Source organism: Caretta caretta, chromosome 2 (genome assembly GCF_965140235.1).
Source record: "Caretta caretta isolate rCarCar2 chromosome 2, rCarCar1.hap1, whole genome shotgun sequence".
Lineage (NCBI taxonomy): Eukaryota > Metazoa > Chordata > Testudines > Cheloniidae > Caretta > Caretta caretta.
Window position 1 is genome coordinate 240442735 of NC_134207.1, and position 19861 is coordinate 240462595.

General features: G+C 42.0%; 1 protein-coding gene across 4 annotated transcripts in view; it reads left to right on the forward strand.

The window, feature by feature from the left end:
- The window catches only part of ZEB1 (zinc finger E-box binding homeobox 1), a 213933-nt gene extending 210111 nt beyond the window's left edge, over positions 1-3822 (forward strand). For all 4 annotated transcript variants that reach the window (XM_048837734.1, XM_048837735.1, XM_048837737.2 and 1 more), the window contains exon 9: positions 1349-3822. In XM_048837734.1, coding sequence (XP_048693691.1) covers positions 1349-1875 — 527 coding nt within the window. In that variant the 3' untranslated portion in view covers positions 1876-3822. The remainder of the gene's footprint in view (positions 1-1348) is intronic.
- Positions 3823-19861: the final 16039 nt, after the last annotated feature.

A 19861-nucleotide genomic window follows, 5' to 3' on the forward strand; every position in this document is an offset into this window, starting at 1 on the left:
TAGTTTCATCACAAAAGGAAGACTGGTTCATTGAGTGCAGAAAATAAGTCATTATACACAAGCCTCTGACCTTGTGATATATGTCATATTCACTCAGAACTTTGGATGGGTTAATTTAAATTTATTATTGTTTTGATTTGTTAAATCCTACTTTCAGCCTAGAATTTAGGCTGAAAATTCAGTGGGAAATGGGATAAGTCCAAAGCAGACTGCAAAGCATTACAAAGGGATCTCACAAAACTGGGTGACTGGACAACAAAATGGCAGATGAAATTCAGTGTTGATAAATGCAAAGTAATGCATATTGGAAAACATAATCCCAACTATATATAGAATGATGGGGTCTAAATTCACTGCTACACGCAAGTAAGAGGTATTGAAGTCAGCGTGGATAGTTCAAAAAAACCAACAATTTTAGGAAACATTAGGAAAGGGATAGATAATAAGATAGAAAATATCATAATGCCACTATATAAATCCATGGTATGCCCACATCTTGAATACTGCATGCACATCTGATGGCCCCATCTCAAAAAAGATATTAAAATTGGAAAAGGTACAGAGAAGGACAACAGAAATCATTAGGGGTATGGAATAGCTTCCATATGAGGAGAGATTAAAAAGACGTGGACTTTTCAGCTTGGAAAAGAAACAACAAAGAGGGGATATAATAGAGGTCTATAAAATCTTGACTGGTGTGAAGAAAGTGAATAAGGAAGTGTTATTTACTCCTTCACATAACACAAGAACTTGGGGTCACCCAATTAAATTAAAAGGCTTCAAGTTTAAAACAATCAAAAGGAAGTACTTCTTCACACAACACACAGTCGACCCGTGGAACTCGTCACCAGGGGATGTTATGAAGGCCAAAACTATAACAGGGTTCAAAAAAGAGCTAGATAAGTTCATGGTGGATAGGTCCATCAACAGCTTTTAGCCAGGATGGTCAGGCTAAAACACCACATTCAGAGTGTCCCTAGCCTCAGTTAGCCAGAAGCTGGGAGTTGAAGACGGGATGAATCACTTGATGATTACCTGTTCTGTTCATTCCTTCTGAAGCACCTGGCATTGGCCACTGTTGAAAGACAAGATACTGGGCTAGATGGACCATTGATCCGACCCAGTATGGCCGTTCTTATGTTATGATCTTAGGCTCCTTTGAAAATCCCAACAACCCTGAGAAAAGAACACCTTCTTAAATAAATCTCCCAACAGTTGTACCAAAATCCAAATGTGAAACCGCTGCTTTTCAACAAATAGCCTCCACGAACCATAGATGATATGGAAACCAGTAATAACAATTAAACTGTGGAAACTAAAGTTACAAATATTTGCTTATTATTTTTAGGTAAAAGACCTCATGAGTGTGGAATCTGTAAAAAGGCATTTAAACACAAACACCATTTGATTGAACACATGCGACTGCATTCTGGAGAAAAGCCCTATCAATGTGACAAATGTGGAAAGCGTTTTTCACACTCTGGGTCTTATTCTCAGCACATGAATCATCGCTACTCCTATTGCAAAAGAGAAGCAGAAGAGCGTGATAGCACAGAACAGGAAGAGACAGGACAAGAAGTCCTAAATAATGAGCATGCTGGTGCCAGAGCATCTCCATCGCAGATCGACTCAGATGAGAGAGAAAGTTTAACGAGGGAAGAAGAGGAAGACAGTGAAAAAGAGGAAGAGGAAGACAAAGAGATGGAAGAACTTCAGGAAGAAAAAGAATGTGAAAAACTACAAGAAGTAGAGGAGGAAGAAAGGAAAATTGAAGGTAACATGAAGAATGAAGAAGCTGTAAATCACGTGAGCAATGTAGAACAAGAAGCTATACAGAATGATGAGCGGGTGTCAGAAAAAACAAACAAAGCTTAACTGATAGGTTTTTTTTCCTATAAGGAAAACAACTAATTGGTAATGAAGTTTGTTCTATACTATATATGCTTAACATAGAAACACAGTAGTCTGCATACTGTGATTTCTGTTCACTACTGTGTAAAAAACTAAAATAAAAAAATTATAGTAAAAGAAGAAAATGAGAAAAAAAAAGAAATCCAGGTGTGCCTGAACCTCAAACCTAGTAATTTTTCATGCAGTTTTCAAAGTTAGGAACAAGTTTGTAACATGAAGCAGATTAGAAAAATACAGTGACTCTGGAAGCAAAGATTTAACAGGTTGTAGGAAACCTGATTTATTAGACAAGCATCTGGCATCATTTGTTTTATCAGTATTAATTTTCATTCTTATGTCGATTAATTTTAAGCTATACAATTGGGAGAGATTTATATGATTTTTTTTTTATCCAGAAAACATTTGCTAAATCCGCTTCAGTATTTTATTATGTTTAGAAAATGTGAGAACTTCTGCACTACAGAATTCCCTTTCGCAGAAAAGTATAATGCAGTTCCAAACAGTGCTAGACTACCTTTGTAAATTCAACCTAGAAGGTAGCAATTATAACATTAGATGTTGTAGTAGAGCATATTATCATTTAAAGTGTATTGTTAGCCTTAAGAAAGCAGCTGATAGAAGAACTGAAGTTTCTTACTCATGTGGTTAAAAATGTAGTTGAAAAGATTGTTGTTGAGTTCTGATTGCAGGGACTAACAGTGTTAATACTGGTAAGGACAGCAAAGTCGTCAAAAATCAGTGTTTGTAATTGTGTTTTGAGTATGTAGTAACAATATGAAGGATATGATATGAAGCTTTGTATCTCCTTTGGCCTTATGCAAGACCTGTGTGCTGTAAGTGCCATTTATCAGTATTTTAAAGGCTCTGACCAGCCTTTATTTAATGTGTGGCCTACAATAACTAGCATTTGTTAATTTGTATCAAACTTCTAAACTAAATCATGCGGGGGGGAGGGGTAGGAAACACTCAACCATCCAAAAAGTAAGAACACTGGTACATTTCATTATTTAATTCTTCAGTATTATGTTTGGTTGATATCTAATTTGCAGAATTTCTCTACAATAATTACAAGGGAAAATTTCTAATCTGCTTTATTGGTTTACTTTAATTTCAGACACATACATGACATGTTATCTGGCTCATAAGTGTTTCCAAATGTTAGTTATTATGGACCCCATTTATTAACAATGTTAGCTGATTTTTACCTATCAGTATTATTTTATTTCTTTTAGTTTATAGATCTGTGCAACATTTTGTACTGTATGTCTTCAAACCTGGCAGTATTAATACCCTTCTTACTGACATATGTACCTTTTTAGTTTTAGAAAACTTTTATATTTATGTGTCTTATTTTTATATTTCTTTATTTATTACACAGTGTAGTGTATAATACTGTAGTTTGTATTAATACAATAATATATTTTAGTATGAAAATTTGGAAAGTTGATAAGATTTAAAGTAGAGATGCAATTGGTTCTCTTGCATTGAGATTTGATTTAACAGTGTTATGTTAACATTTATACTTGCCTTGGACTGTAGAACAGAAGAATTAAAATGGGAATGTATTAATTTTACAGTTGCAATCCATTCATTTTACCTTTACCCAGTTTTTAATATAAAGCTCTTACATTTTGAAATTCACTGTGTGACTAATAGCATGATGCTCTGCAGTTTTATTAAGAGATTAGCCTAACCATAAAACTCTCATTTCCTTAGGAAGCCAAATTAGAATAATCTTATAAACAGTGTTGGGAACAATGTTTAACATTTTTTGTGCCAATTTGTTCCTGTATTCATGTATGTAAGTTACAAATCTGAATCTTCATTTTTAAGTTCCTTGTTACATCATGGTCATTTTCTAGTTTTTTACCAGGCTCCCCATCTCACAATAAAATGCGTCAACAAGCCTGACTTACTGTCGTTATTCCAATAATATAAAATGATTATGTTTTGAATTATTTTTATGAGATGTCAGGCAGACTTCACTTTTTGCTTGGATACAGATACTCCACTTGAGCTGTGTGTTGGTAACAAATGAATAAGAGCAAGGCATAGGGATAGCTGTTTTGGTGGTTCACTGGCTTCTATAAAGATCAGTACACCAAAGATTTTGGTTTCAGAACAAAACCACGTGTTTTCTTGGATTTTTGTTGCTTTTGGATCTGTATTGTATATTTTTAAAAGATATATCTCATTAACACTTATTTTAAAGAAAATAGTTCTGTGAGTGTTTTCTTGATTTAGCAATAGGTTCAAGTATATATTGCTGTTGGACTTCCTAAAAATATTGAACAGACATCTCTGATACAGAAAGCCACTAATGTAAAATTAAGGTTTTAAAAAAAATTACACCTAAATTTACATTAGAAACTGTAAGAAACTCATATCTTTACATTGCATATACTGAAAAGAAATGTAAAAGAATATAAAGAAATGTACTGTAAACACACACCATTTACAAACAACGTTCTGCTGTCTTAATGATCCCTAAATAGCATTTTGATGTTAAGGCCATGCATCTTTTGCTTTACATTCGAATAAAGTGTTTTGAAACACTTTAAATCCTATTCTAGCATGACTCTCCACCATTAATACATATAGAGGATTGTTCCTATGTAACTATAAGATAGCTAGCACTTTGGCTGTATTTCATCACATAATATACCAAATATTGCAAGGTTTAAGTGGAGTAAACTGACCACTAAACAGTATGCACCTCTTTGAGAAAAACCTAAAATTGATTGATTTACAATGATGAAGAAAGATACATTGGCTTTTAATTAACATCTTTGGATTATAACAGGAATTGTGCAGGAGGCTTATGACTTTTCTCAGAGAAAACTGAATCTGTGTCTAAAGATCCTTTAAAGGCATAGGTAACGATGCCCCTCTTAAAGCCCATTTCAGAACAGGCATTTCAGCACCTCCACAATTAAGGATGATTTCTACTTCTCTTGTCTATATTAATAAACCCAGTGAGACATTTGTTGGAGATGTGGGGGGAAGAATACTTGCTTTTGCACTGTAAAAATGAAACAAAGGATTTGAGCAAATCAGGAAGTCTCTGTTATCTGCTGTTACACGTGATAAAGATTCAGATTTATTTATCTTATAAATCCCAGTTGCATGTGAAAGGCCAAAAGCTTTCAGTTCTAGAACCTCAAATGAAGCAAGAGAAAACTATGCTCAGATAGAAAACAGGTTCTGAGTAATTTGGAATCAGGAAATTCCATGACCTTCTATGAGGAGATTTATATTGATTACAGATTTAAACCCTGTGTTAAAATTCTGAAGCCAAAAACAAGAATATCAGCTTTAGCACCTGTTAAATTTCAGAGATGGGCTCTGATGCTCCTGGCTTATTGTTTTGACATCATGTATTGTCCATCTGAGGAACTCAGATGCATTACAGTAACTCTGATGCATTATCCTAAATGCAATTAGAGGAGTAAAATCAATTGCAACAAGGTGGAACTCTGGAGACCTGGATTGTATTCCAGGCTATGTCACCAAGTTCCTACGTGACCATAGACAAGTCAGTTAAACTCTCTGGACCTCAGTTTTTACAATAGTAAGATGGGGATCATACTTATTGGTATATATTTCACAGGGGTGCTGAGAGTTTAATTTTATGAATGTGTATGTAAAATATTTTAGATCCAAAGATGGGAGACACTGTGTAACTATAAACCATTATTTATTTATAATTTCCTTTTTGGAAGAACTTTCTATTACTCCAAGGGAAATTACAGTGAAGACTGAAAAAGAATCTATCATAAAGGGGAGAAAAAGATAAAACTGCATACAGTATTTTCAGAATCTCATGAAAGCAACCCTCTCTAATAGTTAGTATGAAAGCTGTCCAGCAATAAAGGCCCATCTTGCAAATCTTATGTGACTAAACTGTACTCACCCAAGATCCATTGTCTACTCAGCGAGTAACATTTGCAATATTAGGTGCCATGATTGACTCAGGATATAGAGCTTGTGAATGCATAATGTGATGTATGCACACAGACCCATGCTCTGCCACTACATGAAGCTGCCATCCTTGGATTTGGCTCAGAACCCATTGAAGAGAATTCTTTTTGACTTTACAGACTAATTAAGGACTGTTTTAAAATGCCATCTTAGAACAATATTGTCTTCTCCTGAGACAGCAAGTGGCAAAGCAATTACAGGAAAAATCAGACTGACAGAAAAATGTAAAAGTAAAAGGGTATAAGCTCTGGATATATATTTTCTCTCCTAAACAGGTGTTAGTCAGAGATTACAGGGGAAGAGAGAACTAAAAGTGGAATAAAGGTTTACTGAAAGGGAGCTTTATCCTATGATCTGTGTTGTGTTTATAAATGGAAAAGTGATCCAGGTGAGTCAGTCTCAGTAAGGTCACAGACCTTACTGTCTGTGCCTGTTTCTCCCTTAAACTCTGCAGCCATGAGATGGCTCGGCCATCCTGCCCCATGATGCGGGGGAACACCGCCAGTCCAGATCGAAAGAAAAGGTAAGGCTCGTTTAGAGGCACAGTGGCTCAATGGGATAATGATACTTACCTCCTTAATAAAGTATTTTGAGATATACGGAAGAAAAGTGCTATAGAAGAGCTAAGTATTATTGCTACATATTATTATTTTATTATTGGGGTATAGGAGAAAGCAGGGTCTTCTGGGCTCAAAGATTCAGAGAGAGCAGGAGTAGAGCTCTGAAATGGAAAACAGGAGAGGAGCAGGAAAGATCCTGATGCAGAAATAACTGCTTGATTTCTTCATCATCATCTCCCAATGTATGCATATTGTGCATGTCTTTATTGTATGCAATATGCTGTGATGTTTTGATGCAATTTTTACATTTGTAATTATGTGAAACAGCTGTTTCATTTCTGACTTTAATCGTAATATTAATAAATTGAATATTGGAACTAAACATGAAATGTGCATAAGCATGAACACTTTTGATGGCAGGTGTGGGGGTTGGCCCTGTAGTTATGTTTACATTGCAATCAAGGTGTGATTCCAGAGGCTTCATTGCTATTGGTACCCAAGCTAACTAGATTAAAGCTAGTTCAGGTATGTCTACATGTGCGCAATCACATACCTTGATTTTGGATCTTTTAGTTTGTCAGCTTTCCAGGACAGGAACTGTCCTCATTTTGTGTCCTGAAAAGTGCTGAGTGAATTTTTGGCATTTAAATAATGAGATGCTTTACATAATATGTATTTAACCTAGGGACTTGGGGGTAAATGAGTTTTGAAATGCATGTACATGAACTAAGCTTGGCTCCTTGTAAATTTCTGATTTTCTTTTACCTAGAAATGAATGGGAAGGGTTTAGTTAATTTATTGTTACAACTAATATTCTAGCTTGCACTTGTAGCAAGGGGCTTAATCCTACATTCCTTGGACACTGGCAGAATGCAGAATTGGGCTGTAAGAAAGGAGAGACCTGTGTGTAGAAGGGTGCCGAGGAGAAGCATACTAACTTTTTAGATGCTTAGACTGCTGTATGCATCTTTCATTCTTTGGAATCTCTTTTTATGCCAAATCCTATGAGACTGACTGCACATCATCTCCTTGAAGCTCTTGACTTCAGTAGGTCCATATATGTGAGTCAGGCTAACAGGATTTTCCCTGTTGTGTTTAATAATATCCAGATGAATATTTTTTCTTTCAGTATTAAAAAATACACTTTGATATTTGAAACAAATTTTTCTGGTGCTGGAGATAAACTCATCTGAAAGTGCTGCACTGGAAAACAGTGCAAAACTCCAAACATATCACACTGAGGCTAGGTCTACACTTAAAATGCTACAACAACATGGCTGCAGTGCCACATAGCTGTGCCACTGTAGCACTTCAGTGTAGACACTCACTACAGCCACGGGAGGGGTTCTCCTCCCACTGTAGTTAATCTACCACCCTGACAGGCGGTAGCTAGGACTGCAGAAGAATTCTTCCATTGACCTAACAGTGTCTACACTGGGGGCTTTGATTGACTTAACTGCATCTCTCAGAAGTGTGGATTTTTCACACCCTGAGAGACAGAGCTATCCCTATGTAATTTTTCATGGTAGCCAACCCTGATTTGCAATTAAACAGCTCTTTAAGGCACTAGTTACATAGCAAAAAGATGTGGGGAGTTTTTTCAATCAAGTTAGCTCAATTGATTTAGCTTAATTTGATTAAGAACCCTCCTCCTCCTTCACATTCATGTGGACATAGTTTAACACCTTTTAGATTGTTTGGTTAGTCTTTAGATCATATCAGCTGGCTACCTTGTGGCTAACACCTTATAGATTGTTTGAAGTGGTCATGACTACAACATGACCAGCTCAAATGATGTAAAAGGTGTTAAATTGTGGCTGCACAGCTGTTAAGGGGAGTTTACAATCCAGAAAAAGAAGACTCCATTGAGTTAACACACCTTTTCCCCCACGTAGACATGGCCTAAATGTCAAACCCTCGGCCTAGCACACGGCTCAAATAACTGAGCCATGCGGATCCTTTTGGCAGCAGCTAGCAAAGCTGTTTTGTAGCCTGCATCACTATTATTATTGCCATCTGGGACAAGAGGAGGCCAAGTCACTATTCAACTACATTAAAGATTGAGAGTTGACTTGAGTACAGTGATAAGAACCTTCTTGGGGAGAAAATACTGAGAATTAAATAGCTCTTAAATCTACCAGAGAAAGGCACAATAGGAATCAATGGTTGGAAGTGGAAGCCAGACAAATTCAAACTAGAAATAAGGCAGAAATTTGTAATAGTGAGGGTGATTAACCACTGGACCAAACTACCAAAGAAAGTGGTATATTCTCCATCTCTTCATGTCTTTAAATCAAGACTGGATGCCTTTCTGGAAGACATGCTTTAGCAAAACACTAGTCACTTGTCTAAATATGTGGGTAGCTGGGTGAAATGTAATAGTCCCAGAAACATAGGAGGTCTGACTTGATGACCTGGTAGTGTTGCTAGCTCTTGTGTTTTTTTTCACGAGTGACAGACTTTTGGCTGGGGCTGGAGCCAGTCTTGTGATGACATGAGACACTCCAGCACTCTGGCGAATTTGAGCCCTCTGATGGCTGCCTGCCCCACTTGTTTGTCTCATGAGGCTACCAGTCAGATCTGCTGCTGGTAGAGTTGTCCACCTGGCCTCCTCTCAGCAGCCCAAAACCATTCTTATGGGGAGAGGAGGGAGCTAAAGAGCCCAGGAGTTAAGGGCAGCTCTGTTCACTCCTCTCCTCTCCCCTCCTGTGGGTAATGGGAACAGGATGGCCCCTCTGGTCCTCTCCCCAAACTCCCTGCAGAATCTTGCCTGGGAAAGGACGGAGAGGGGTGAAGAGCCCTTGACCTGTCCCCCCCTCCTTACCCCCTCAGCCTGGAAAGGAGAGAGGGAACTGTGTTGAAGCATTCCCCCCCCCTTTACACCTGGAAGAGGACCAAAGGTGAGGCTGGGTGGTGGGCTGAACTGATATGGGTAGGGACTGAACTAATGCAGAGCCCTGCAACAGGACCCAACTACAAGTGTTAGGGTTGGGTCAGGTCACCTTTAATGATCTTCTCTAGCCTGTGGGATTGGCATGGTGCAGGGCAACATGTCCTGCTCCTGCTATCCACCATCACCTCACTGCAGAGTGAGTATGCTGGTGAGTCGCAGCACCTCCCATGGGCAGGAGGCAGCAGCTGCAGTGCTGACTCAGGTTCCGGGGGGAAGGGTCAGGTCAGACCCGGAAGGGACCTGATAATCTAGTCTCATCTCCTGCATAGCACAGGTCATAGAACTTCCCCAAAATAAATCCTACAGTATATAAGAAAAACATCCAATCTTGATTTAAAATTGTCAGTGATGAAAAATCCACAACAACCATTAGTATGTTGTTCCATTGGTTAATTCATCTCACAGTTAAAAATTAACACCTTATTTCCAGACTGAATTTGTCTAGCTTCAATTTCCAGCCATTGGATCGTGTTATACCTTTCACTGCTAGATCAAAGAGCCCATTATCAAATATATGTTCCTCCTGTAGGTACTTCTAGACTGTAAACAAATGACCCCTTAACCTTCCTTTGTTCAGATAGATTGAGCTCCTTTTTTGTCACTATAAAGCAGATTTTCTAATCCTTCAATCATGCTCCTCATGGCTCATCTCTGAACCCTCTTCAGTTTTTCAATATCTTCTTGAATTGTGATCACCAGAACTGGACGCAGTATTGCAGTAGTGGTTGCACCAGTGCCAAATACAGAGGTAAAATAACCTCTCTGCTCCTACTCAAAATGCCCATTTATGCATCAGCCTTAACATCTGTGAATCGGTGCTGCAGGGTTGGCTGGAAAAGAGGGCTTAGATTTGTGCTCTGCTGCTTCTGCCTATGCAGCTGTTCTCAGCACAGTGCTTTTTGGTGCCAAAAGCAGCATAGTCAGAAGCAGCACAGCACAGAGCAAAGCCCCCTCACTGCCAGCACCAGCCACTTCCTTCAAACCCCACCTGCTCGAGCAAGAAGAACCAACAGGCCTCAGTGTTGGGAAGGCATAGAAGGATAACCCTGCTGTTCCCCCTCTGCAGGAGAGCATGGACCTTTAGGTTGCCCTCCTTGAGGGCAAGCACAACCATCTGGCTCTCCCATCTGACTCCCAGTGTGAGGAGGAGAGAGGAGCAGTGGAACCTAACAGTGGGACTCGTCAGAAAGCATGTAGGGCGGGAGCCCCCCTGGCAATCTTTGTGGGGGGAGAGGGAGAGAGACACTCCCTATACACAATGCCCTGTAACCTAGCAGAAAGCACACTAAGCTGCGACCCAAAAGCTCCAATCCCAGTGCTTCCACTGACCACTGTCAATATTCCTATGTCCTTCACAATGCTTATGATAAGCCAAGATTTCATAGCTTGGCAGCAGGGTAGTAGTGGTGATCAAAACGGTGAACAATAACAGAGCTTCTACAAGGTTACTTCATGCAGAGCTGGGAATTGAACCTATGCCTCTAATATAACAGAGCCAAGTGTCTTCTGCTTTGCCACATTGTCTTTTAGAAGGGCCATGACAAATTAGGTCTTTCTGTAATCTACACTATCGCCATTTAGCAGCTGCACCACAGATAGAGGTTTAAGCTGCTGCTACTTCCATGCAAAGAGGGCTGGTTCTTTAGCTCAGGTAGAGGCTCAGACATTAACATCTAGAGTTCCGGTTCAGATGAGCCGAAGAAAGATGGTGGTACATTTGGCTATACGGTTTGTAGCCACTAGATTTCAACATAGTCCTAGAACCAAGAAGAGAAACCAAGAATGCTAATGCCCAACATTCCAGTGCTGTCTGTCTCACAAATACTTGTGTAATAGGTTGGTGATGTGAGTTGTCTCTCCCTGTATGAGCTGGTCCACATAGAGGATAGTAGCATACTGCCCCCCACTTCAACCCCATCCCTGATTACTACTATAGATGAGGTGGAAGAGGTACGTGCTGTGGAACAGAAGTTTATGGGTTCAAATTCATGTCAGAATGAAAAAATATGTGTTTGTACAAACATTAGCGAAAGTACTGTAGAATAATTGTATGATTTTATATTTTAAAACTTTGCTTTTAGCTGTGAATTAGGATATTGGTACCAGTATTGGTTTTACCATTGCATTTTGCCTGGGGAGCCATGCCTCCTAAAATAGCATGTGACAAACTCTGTGTGTTGTAAATTTCTCTTCCCAGGAAACAGGCCTAATTGATGTGGACACAGCGGCAAAGTGAGGACAGACACATGCATGGAATTAAGTGGCAGGCCACAACTTTTATTAATCTTTACCACAGGGGAGGGGTTCTACCCACCCATCACCCATAATCTGCGATATTAGGCATTTGATTGGTTCCAGTGTGGGGATTACAGGGCTGCTTACGATATAACCTGTAACTAATGCCAAGATTACAGCGGTCCTTACCATGTAACCCATAACATGGGGTAGGCTCAAATTAGCTCCCTCAGTCCTAGCAACCTCCACCCACGAGGGGGATAGAGAGGGCAGCAGGTTGGGGATCTTGGCCCTGGAAGACCACATGGTCTCACCCTGTCACATAAACCCAAGACTAAACGCCAAAATCCTAGGTTTCTTACCTCTGGGGACTGTTCATTTTATTCTCTTAACCACACTGGAAACCAGCCACAGGGGGTGCCAGTGACTAGCTGGTAGCTCCCCATCCAACCATGCTGCCTGGTATCACACCACCTGCACAATCTATGCCTGTACGTGGCATAACCATATGTCAGCACCTCAATCTGACAGATGTACCCCATCCATCCCTGAACACTTCTGGCTATTTTAATGGATGTGCCTGTGCTGTCTCACTGAACCCCATTCATGGGATATCGTGGTGACCCCCTTAGTTACTTTCTTACTAGCTTTGTCCACATGGGCTGGATCTGCTCCCAGCCCCTGCCTGTCAGTGAGTGCAGAAGTGGTATGAGCTGATCCCACTGCATGCCTCTTCTGGATGCAAACAGCTTCGGCCTGAAAGCCCAGCTGAGATCCTGCTGCCATCTTAGCTGCCCTCTTGTGGGCCCGATGCACTATAGAGTCCCCACACATCCAAACACTGCTACGCTCTGGGTAGCTTTGGAAATAAACAAGCATTTTGGGTTTTGCCATTCCCTGCCATCTTTTTCTTGGTGCAGACATATATCCTCTAACACCTTGATTTCCAGTGTCCTAATGCCTGCACCTGCTGCAGGCAGAACATTCTGCAGCCGCTAACATGGCTGCCCCAATCCTGAAAGGATGAGTGCCAAATTTACACTGGTCAAGACCACAGTAGCACATGGGGTTTTTTTCAGTACTGTGCTGAATTGGTACCTTGTCAGGAAGCTGCCATCACCATGTGTGAATAGCAGGCCCGGCTGGAGGCCCCAGATTTTTAGTGAATGTATAACATTAGCATTTGGGGGTGGGGATTGGATGCCTCAGCACATTGCTAATGAGCTCTAGGGTCTTTCGGCTGGAGGTCACCAGTGTGAGTCCTGTCCTGCTCAGTGTGGATCAAACTTGTTTTCATTTAGTGCATGCTTGGTCCCTGTTACAAACAGGCCTTGTACCACACTGTATGCACATCACGCCGCTGAGAATGTACCCAATTTCTGGATCCCATGTGCTTCCATGTGAATTAGGTATGGGTGGAGTTTAGTCATGATTTGAGTCCCCAGGCTCAGACCTCTTGTCTGAACTGTTCCTTGTGACATGGGACTCTGCAGTTCAGCTGCCTAGAGCCTGAAACCTTTGCCTCAGACCTCCTAAGCCTCCCAGTCACTTTTAGTCAGTCCCTCAGAATTCCACTTCACTGTGCACACTCTGGGCTGCTAGTTTAACCCCTTTGAGATGCCACAGCAGGAAAGCAAGGCACACATTCTTAACCACAGAGCTTTTGCTCGTAAAGCACTTGAGAGTTACAGATCTTTGAGAACACTGTTCCCTAGGACAATGGAAGCCTGATTCTGGGCCCCCTAGGGAGGACTTCTGCAAGAAGGGCCTAATTTACCTTCCTGTCTATAAGTTTATGAGAGTTGGCAATACTACAATTGTCATAATTGGGTAAGGAATGGTGACCCTAGCCTCTGTTCGTCAGAGAGTGGACATGGATGTCAGGAGAGAGATCACTTGATCATTACCTGTTAGGTTCACTCCCTCCGGGGCACCTGGCATTGGCCACTGTCGGTAGACAGGATTCTGGGCTGGACTGACCTTTGGTCTGACCCAGTAGGGCCATTCTTATGTTCTTATGTCACATATCTATTTGGGTGAGCAGGGGAAATTAAAGATCAGGAGACCAAAACTATGATTTAATCTTTTTAAAGCAATATCATGGTATTTTAACTTTTAGAGTTGGCAATATAGTATTCCAGCCAGCCTGCGCTCTGCTGCTCATGTCTTGTCCCAAGGCTCCAGTGGATGTGGGTGCTGTGAACTGTAGTAACTTGCATATTCAATGGGATGCACCGTGTTTGAGGGTTTTAGGTGCTATCACAGTATGAATGTTTAGAAATAATGTGAGTACTACGTCAAATGAGGGTGTCAGGGAAATGGATATTGTGGCAAACCTTCTATACAAAGGGAGGGCCCATGGGTTGTGGGGGAAGCAGGTGTCAGAGACCCATATTATCTGGGGATTCTCCTGCACCAGAGTAGTCCCCAGCTGACTCTTTAAACCCAGATTGCTGACCCCTTTGTGCCACCAGAGCTGTGCAAAAAGCCCAGCATGGGGGCTAGGTTCTGTCCCAAGGAGTTCATACTGCACAAGTTCTCTGCAACCAGAGGACATGGAAGGGGTATACATAGCCTATGGAGAGGTAATTCTGACACAGGATCTGAGGAGAGGGATGTATTTTCCCCACCATTTATTTAGATTACTGTAGCTCCCCCAGTGTGGTCAGTGCTTCCCAAACATAGAGGAAGGCATAGACCCTGCCCCAAAGAGCATACAGTCTTCATAAACATACATAAATAAAAATCTGGACAGTGCATTTTACCTGCATCCCTAATTCCCTCACTGTACATCTTCCCCTGCTGGGATTACTCATGTTCTGGCAGACACTTGCTCCTGGCACAAGTAATCTGAGTGGGTGGCTCTGCAAGGGCTGGCTGTCAGAACACAGGAGCAAAATGACTCTTTGGGCCTGATCCTGAACTCCGTCTACCCAAATCCAAGTTGGGAGTAACTCCATTGCAGTAAATGGAGTTCCACCTGTGTAAAGCCATCGAAGTGAAACCATAATTAGCACTTTCATTCTTCTTCGAGAGATGTCCCTGTGGGTGTGCCACTTCGGGTAATGGTGCATCCCGGCTCCTTCGCTCTGAGAGTTTTTCAGTAGTGCCTGCCTCACGTGCCGTTGATGCTTCTTCTAGCGTGCGTGCAACCCAGTCTCCTCAGTTCCTTCTAAACCATCTCCGGCCTGAGGTGGAGCTCAGCTGTCCTGCTGAAAACCTTCATTTCTACTAGACAACTTTAGAGACATTAATAAGTTAGGATAGTTTAGATATGTTAAGTTTCAGTTATTTGAGTTATGTTCCCTACCAAAAAAAAAGTTTTTATTTTTTCCATCCCTTAGCACAGTTAGTCTTAGATTAGAAAAATTCCTGGTTCACCAGGATTTAAAAGATGCACAACATGCAGAGAGGCGATGCCTGTGTCAGATGCACACACTCAATGTGGCCGTTGCCATGGGGAAGCTCACATTCCTCAGAAATGTGCCCATTGTAACAAACTGAAAGCTAGGGCATGCAGAGATAGAAACCTGAGACTGAAACTCATCTTGATGGAGATGTCGCTAAGACCAGCCTCCAACCCGAGGCAGGAGCCCTCTTCCTGGCATAAGTCACCAGACTCTTCGCCGACAAGGTCCCCAAAGACCAAAAAATCTGCAAAAAAAATGGCCATTCTCTTTGCCTCATAGAAACCAGACCAACACAAAACGGTCGCCAACTAAATCACTCTCAGCGGTGCCGGCCACACCATGGCCACCATGGCTGGCACCGTCCATGTAGCAGCCGTCGCCGGAACCCAGCACTCCGGTGCAGAGTCTAAGGGCTCTAAGCTGTCTGTCTCCACCATGGCACCATCAACAGTGCTAAAGGAGATGGCACCAACAACCGCTCCTATTTCCATGCCGAAGCCCAATGCTGCTAGTGCAACAGTGCTGACACAAACTGCACTGCACCAGCTCAGCACACTGCACTCCCGATGCAATTGGCACCTCACTCTTCAGCACCGAGGCTCTTGGCACCACACCACTTTCTGCACCAGAAGACACCAGATCCCCATCTCCACCCTCGGAGACCGTAGTGACCAAGACAAGGGATGAAGCCGTGGCAGAGCAGGAAGAGGACAGTGCTCCTGACACCTCACCAACCAACAATTCATCCTCAACAGATGAGGCTATTATGCCTCCAACCCCAACCACTGCAGATGATTTTACCCACTTCCAAGATTTATTCAAAAGAGTGGCCAGTGAGCTCAAAATTGCTCTGGAGGAAGTGCCAGAAACTCAGCATGAGCTAATGGATATTTTACAGACATCTTCCTCCTCAAAGATAGCCTTGCCAATCAATTATGGAACCCTCCAAGATGGTATGACAAATTCCAGGCACCATACCTCCAACCTGCAAAAGGGCGGACAGAAAATATTATGTTCCCTCGAAAGCATCGGAATTTTTATTCACTCACCCACCTCGCTGGTAGTGGAAATGGCCAACCAGAGGGGCAAACAACAGCACTTTTGGTCCACGCCCTTCAATAAAGATAGTAAGAGGTTGGACCTATTCAGCCGCAAAGTATATTCTTCCTCCAAGCTTCAATTCAGAGTGGCAAATTAAATGGTACTACTTGCCAAATATGACCACAGAAACTATGGAAAGTTTATGGACTTTATTAAAGAGATTCCAGAGTAAAAGAGACAATTTAAATCGCTGGTCTCCGAAGGACAAATGATTGTATGCACGGTTTTACAGGCCTCACTAGACGTTGCTGACACAGCCGCCAGGTCAACCACTACAGCTGTGGTCAGGAGACAAGCCTCATGGTTTAACTCCTCAGCATTCTCACAGGAAAGACAGAACACAGTTGAAGATCTCCCCTTCGACAGAGAAAAATTGTTTGCAGCCAAACCAATAAGATACTGCACACTATGAAGGACTTGTGGGCAACTCTCCATTCCCTCAGCATTCAAACACCTGCCACAAAAAGGAGACAATACAGGTATCAATCATATCAGAGAAATAGATACTCAGCATATGCACAGGAACACCAGAGGCCTTATGAACAACGACAAAGACAGAGGCCACAACGATGCCAACTTCCATCACCAGTGGCATCTCAACCTGCTTCCTCTAAGCAACAAATTAGAAGGCTTCATCAAGGGTCTGGAAGACCTCTCCCACATTCCAGCACTTACAACATCCATCCATCTATTTGGAAACAGTTTGCTCCCATTATACCTGAAATGGGTTGCCATCACCGTGGACAAATGGGCCCTAGATGTCATCCATATGGGCTATACCATTCATTTCCTGTCCATACCCCTCACCCTACCCCCATCCCTTATCAGGGACCCTTCTCACAAACATTTTCTACCCCAAGAGGTAGACCATCTCCTCCAATTAGGGGCAGTGGAAACTGTTCCCCTGCAACACAGGGGGAAGGGGCTTTATTCCCAGGACTTTTTAACACAAAAGAAAAATGGGGGGTGTCGACCTATCCTCAATCTCAGGTGACTGAACAAGTTTGTGAGAAAGCAATGGTTCAAGATGGTCACCTTAACAACAATACCAGTGCTGGAGCAAGGGGGCTGGTTTTCAGCTCTCAACCTGCAGGACGCTTATTTTCATATTACGATACACCCTACCCACAGGTGTTTGCTGAGATTTACTTTGGACCCCACAGACCACTATCAGTACAAGATTTTACCTTTCAGCCTGTCAACAGCGCCTTGCATTTTCTCAGAGATCCTCGCGGTAGTAGCAGCACACCTGAGAAAACAAGGAAGAATAATATTCCCTCACCTGTGCGACTGTCTCTTGAAGTCACACACTTGATCAGACACCTTTTGCTCAAACAATGATAGATTGCTTCCAGAGTCTCAGTCTACAAATAAACTAAAAGAAATAAACAATAGAACCAGCTTACCACTTAAAATTCATTGATGCTTACCTTGACTCAGTGGCAGCGAAAGTGTCACTTCCACAAGACAGATTAGGCACGATAAAGACACTTACATCCGCAGTGCAGAACAGCCCACAGGTCACAACCCACACATGCCTAAAACTTTTGGGCCACATGGCAGCCTGCGCATTTGTGGTCAAACACACACACTTGCACATACTCTGCCTGCAAGGATGGCTAATAACCATCCACAGACCAAACAAACACAGGTTAAACATACGATTAACGATGCCCACCCTGGTCAGATTCACTAACCTTGTGGACTCGACCACACAACCTGTGCTCGGGGATCCCGTTTACACAAGATCCTCCATGACACATGATAACAACAGATGTCACCCTCAGAGGGTGGGGAGCACATATGGAACATCACAAAATTCAGGGATTATGGTCCAGAGCCAAGACAAGGCTACACATAAACCTGCTAGAACTTCGTGCCATCTGCAGTGCCTGCCTCCACTTTCTATCGTTCATAAGAAATCAAAAATAAGAGTAATGACCGACAACATCGCTTGCATGTTTTACATAAACAGGCAAGGGGAAGCCTGATCACACGCGCTATGCACCAAGGCTGTGAGACTCTGGAATTGGTGCAGCCAACACAATGTCCACATCTCGGCTTCCGACCTATCTGGATGCCAGAACGCTACAGCAGAGGAACTCAGCAGATATTTTCCCCACAACCACAAATGGGAATTAAATGACACCATACTGCAATGTATATTCCAAAAATGGGGCCACCAACAAATAGATCTATCTATTCACAACTGCCCGCAACACCAAATGCCGAGATTCTGCTCCAGTGCAGGTCCTGACCAGGTGGAATACAGATCTCCTCTATGCATTCCCACCAATGCCGTTACTACCCAGAGTAATAGAGAAAAGAAGGACCGACAAAGCCAGAGTCATCCTAATAGCCCCCACTCATGCCAAGACAAGTGTGGTGTCTGTACATAACATAGATGTTGGTATGTGCCCCAATCACTCTCCTGCACCAGACAGACCTGTTAACAAGAGGGTCAAAAGCAACATCTGAACATAGAGATGCTACATCTGAAAGCATGGCTCCTCTATGGTTCTGTAATGGCAAACTAAGTTGTTCTGAACAGATCCCGCGGATGCTACTCCACAGTAGAAAACATATTACATGTAATACCTAACTACAAAAGTGGAAGAGATTTACAGCATGGTGCACCACCAGACAAACCACTGCAGCATCTGCACCTCTTCCATTGATATTAGACTACCTCCTGGAATTAAAACAATCTAGTCTCTCCATCAGCTCAACAAAGGTACACTTCATGGCTATCACTGCTTTTCACCAAAAAATCAATGACACTACAATATTTGCTCACCTAATCACCAAGCACTTCCTTGGGGATATTCAAACCATTTATCTGACATGAGATCATGCACACAACCTTGGGACTTAAAAGCTTGGTCTTAATGGCCCTCACTCGGAAACCATTTGAACCCTTAACAAACTGCTCCCTACTACACCTATCCAAGAAGGTGGCATTCCTAATAGCGGTAGAGAAGGAACTGAGGCGTCTGGGTCACACACGCACTAAATGAAGTGCCAATGGCGTGCAAGGCAGGCACCGTGCGTGCGTGACCTGTATGGGCACTGCTGCAAAACTCTCCGAGCAAAGGCGCAGGGATGCACCATCACCAGGAGTGGAGGATCCCCAGGACACACTTCTCGAAAAACCTCAGTTACTGCACAAGGTGAGTAACCTTCTCTTCTCCCTCCCATCTTTTAACAAAAACAGAGCTATTTATGTTCCCATTTCAAAGGCAAAAGTAGAAAATGGAGAGCCAGAATTTGGCCTGATGAGTTTTAGGCATTTGTTTCCTGTCATGAAAAACTATGTACAAAAAATAAAATATGTTGCTTTAATGCCATAATATGGTTAATAACCCAACTTATCTGTCATGTTAGTTGTTTTAATGTTTCTGTCATCATGTTTAACAGTGTAGATCTCAGTACTGCAAATACTTACTCATATGAGTGATCCCTACATGTTGAAATAATTCATATCAGGATTACTCACATGAGTTAAGCTTCAAAGCATCTGACCCTACTTTGCAACTAGAATCTTCAGAAGTGTCATTTAAAAAAAAAACTGCCATGGAAAACACACGCTATTTTCCTGCTTATAACTTAATGGGAACATTCTATCTGATTCATTATTCCATCCCTACAATCTCTATTTCTGTCTCAGACTGACATTAAATGCATTACTCATGCCATAATAATGGAAATGT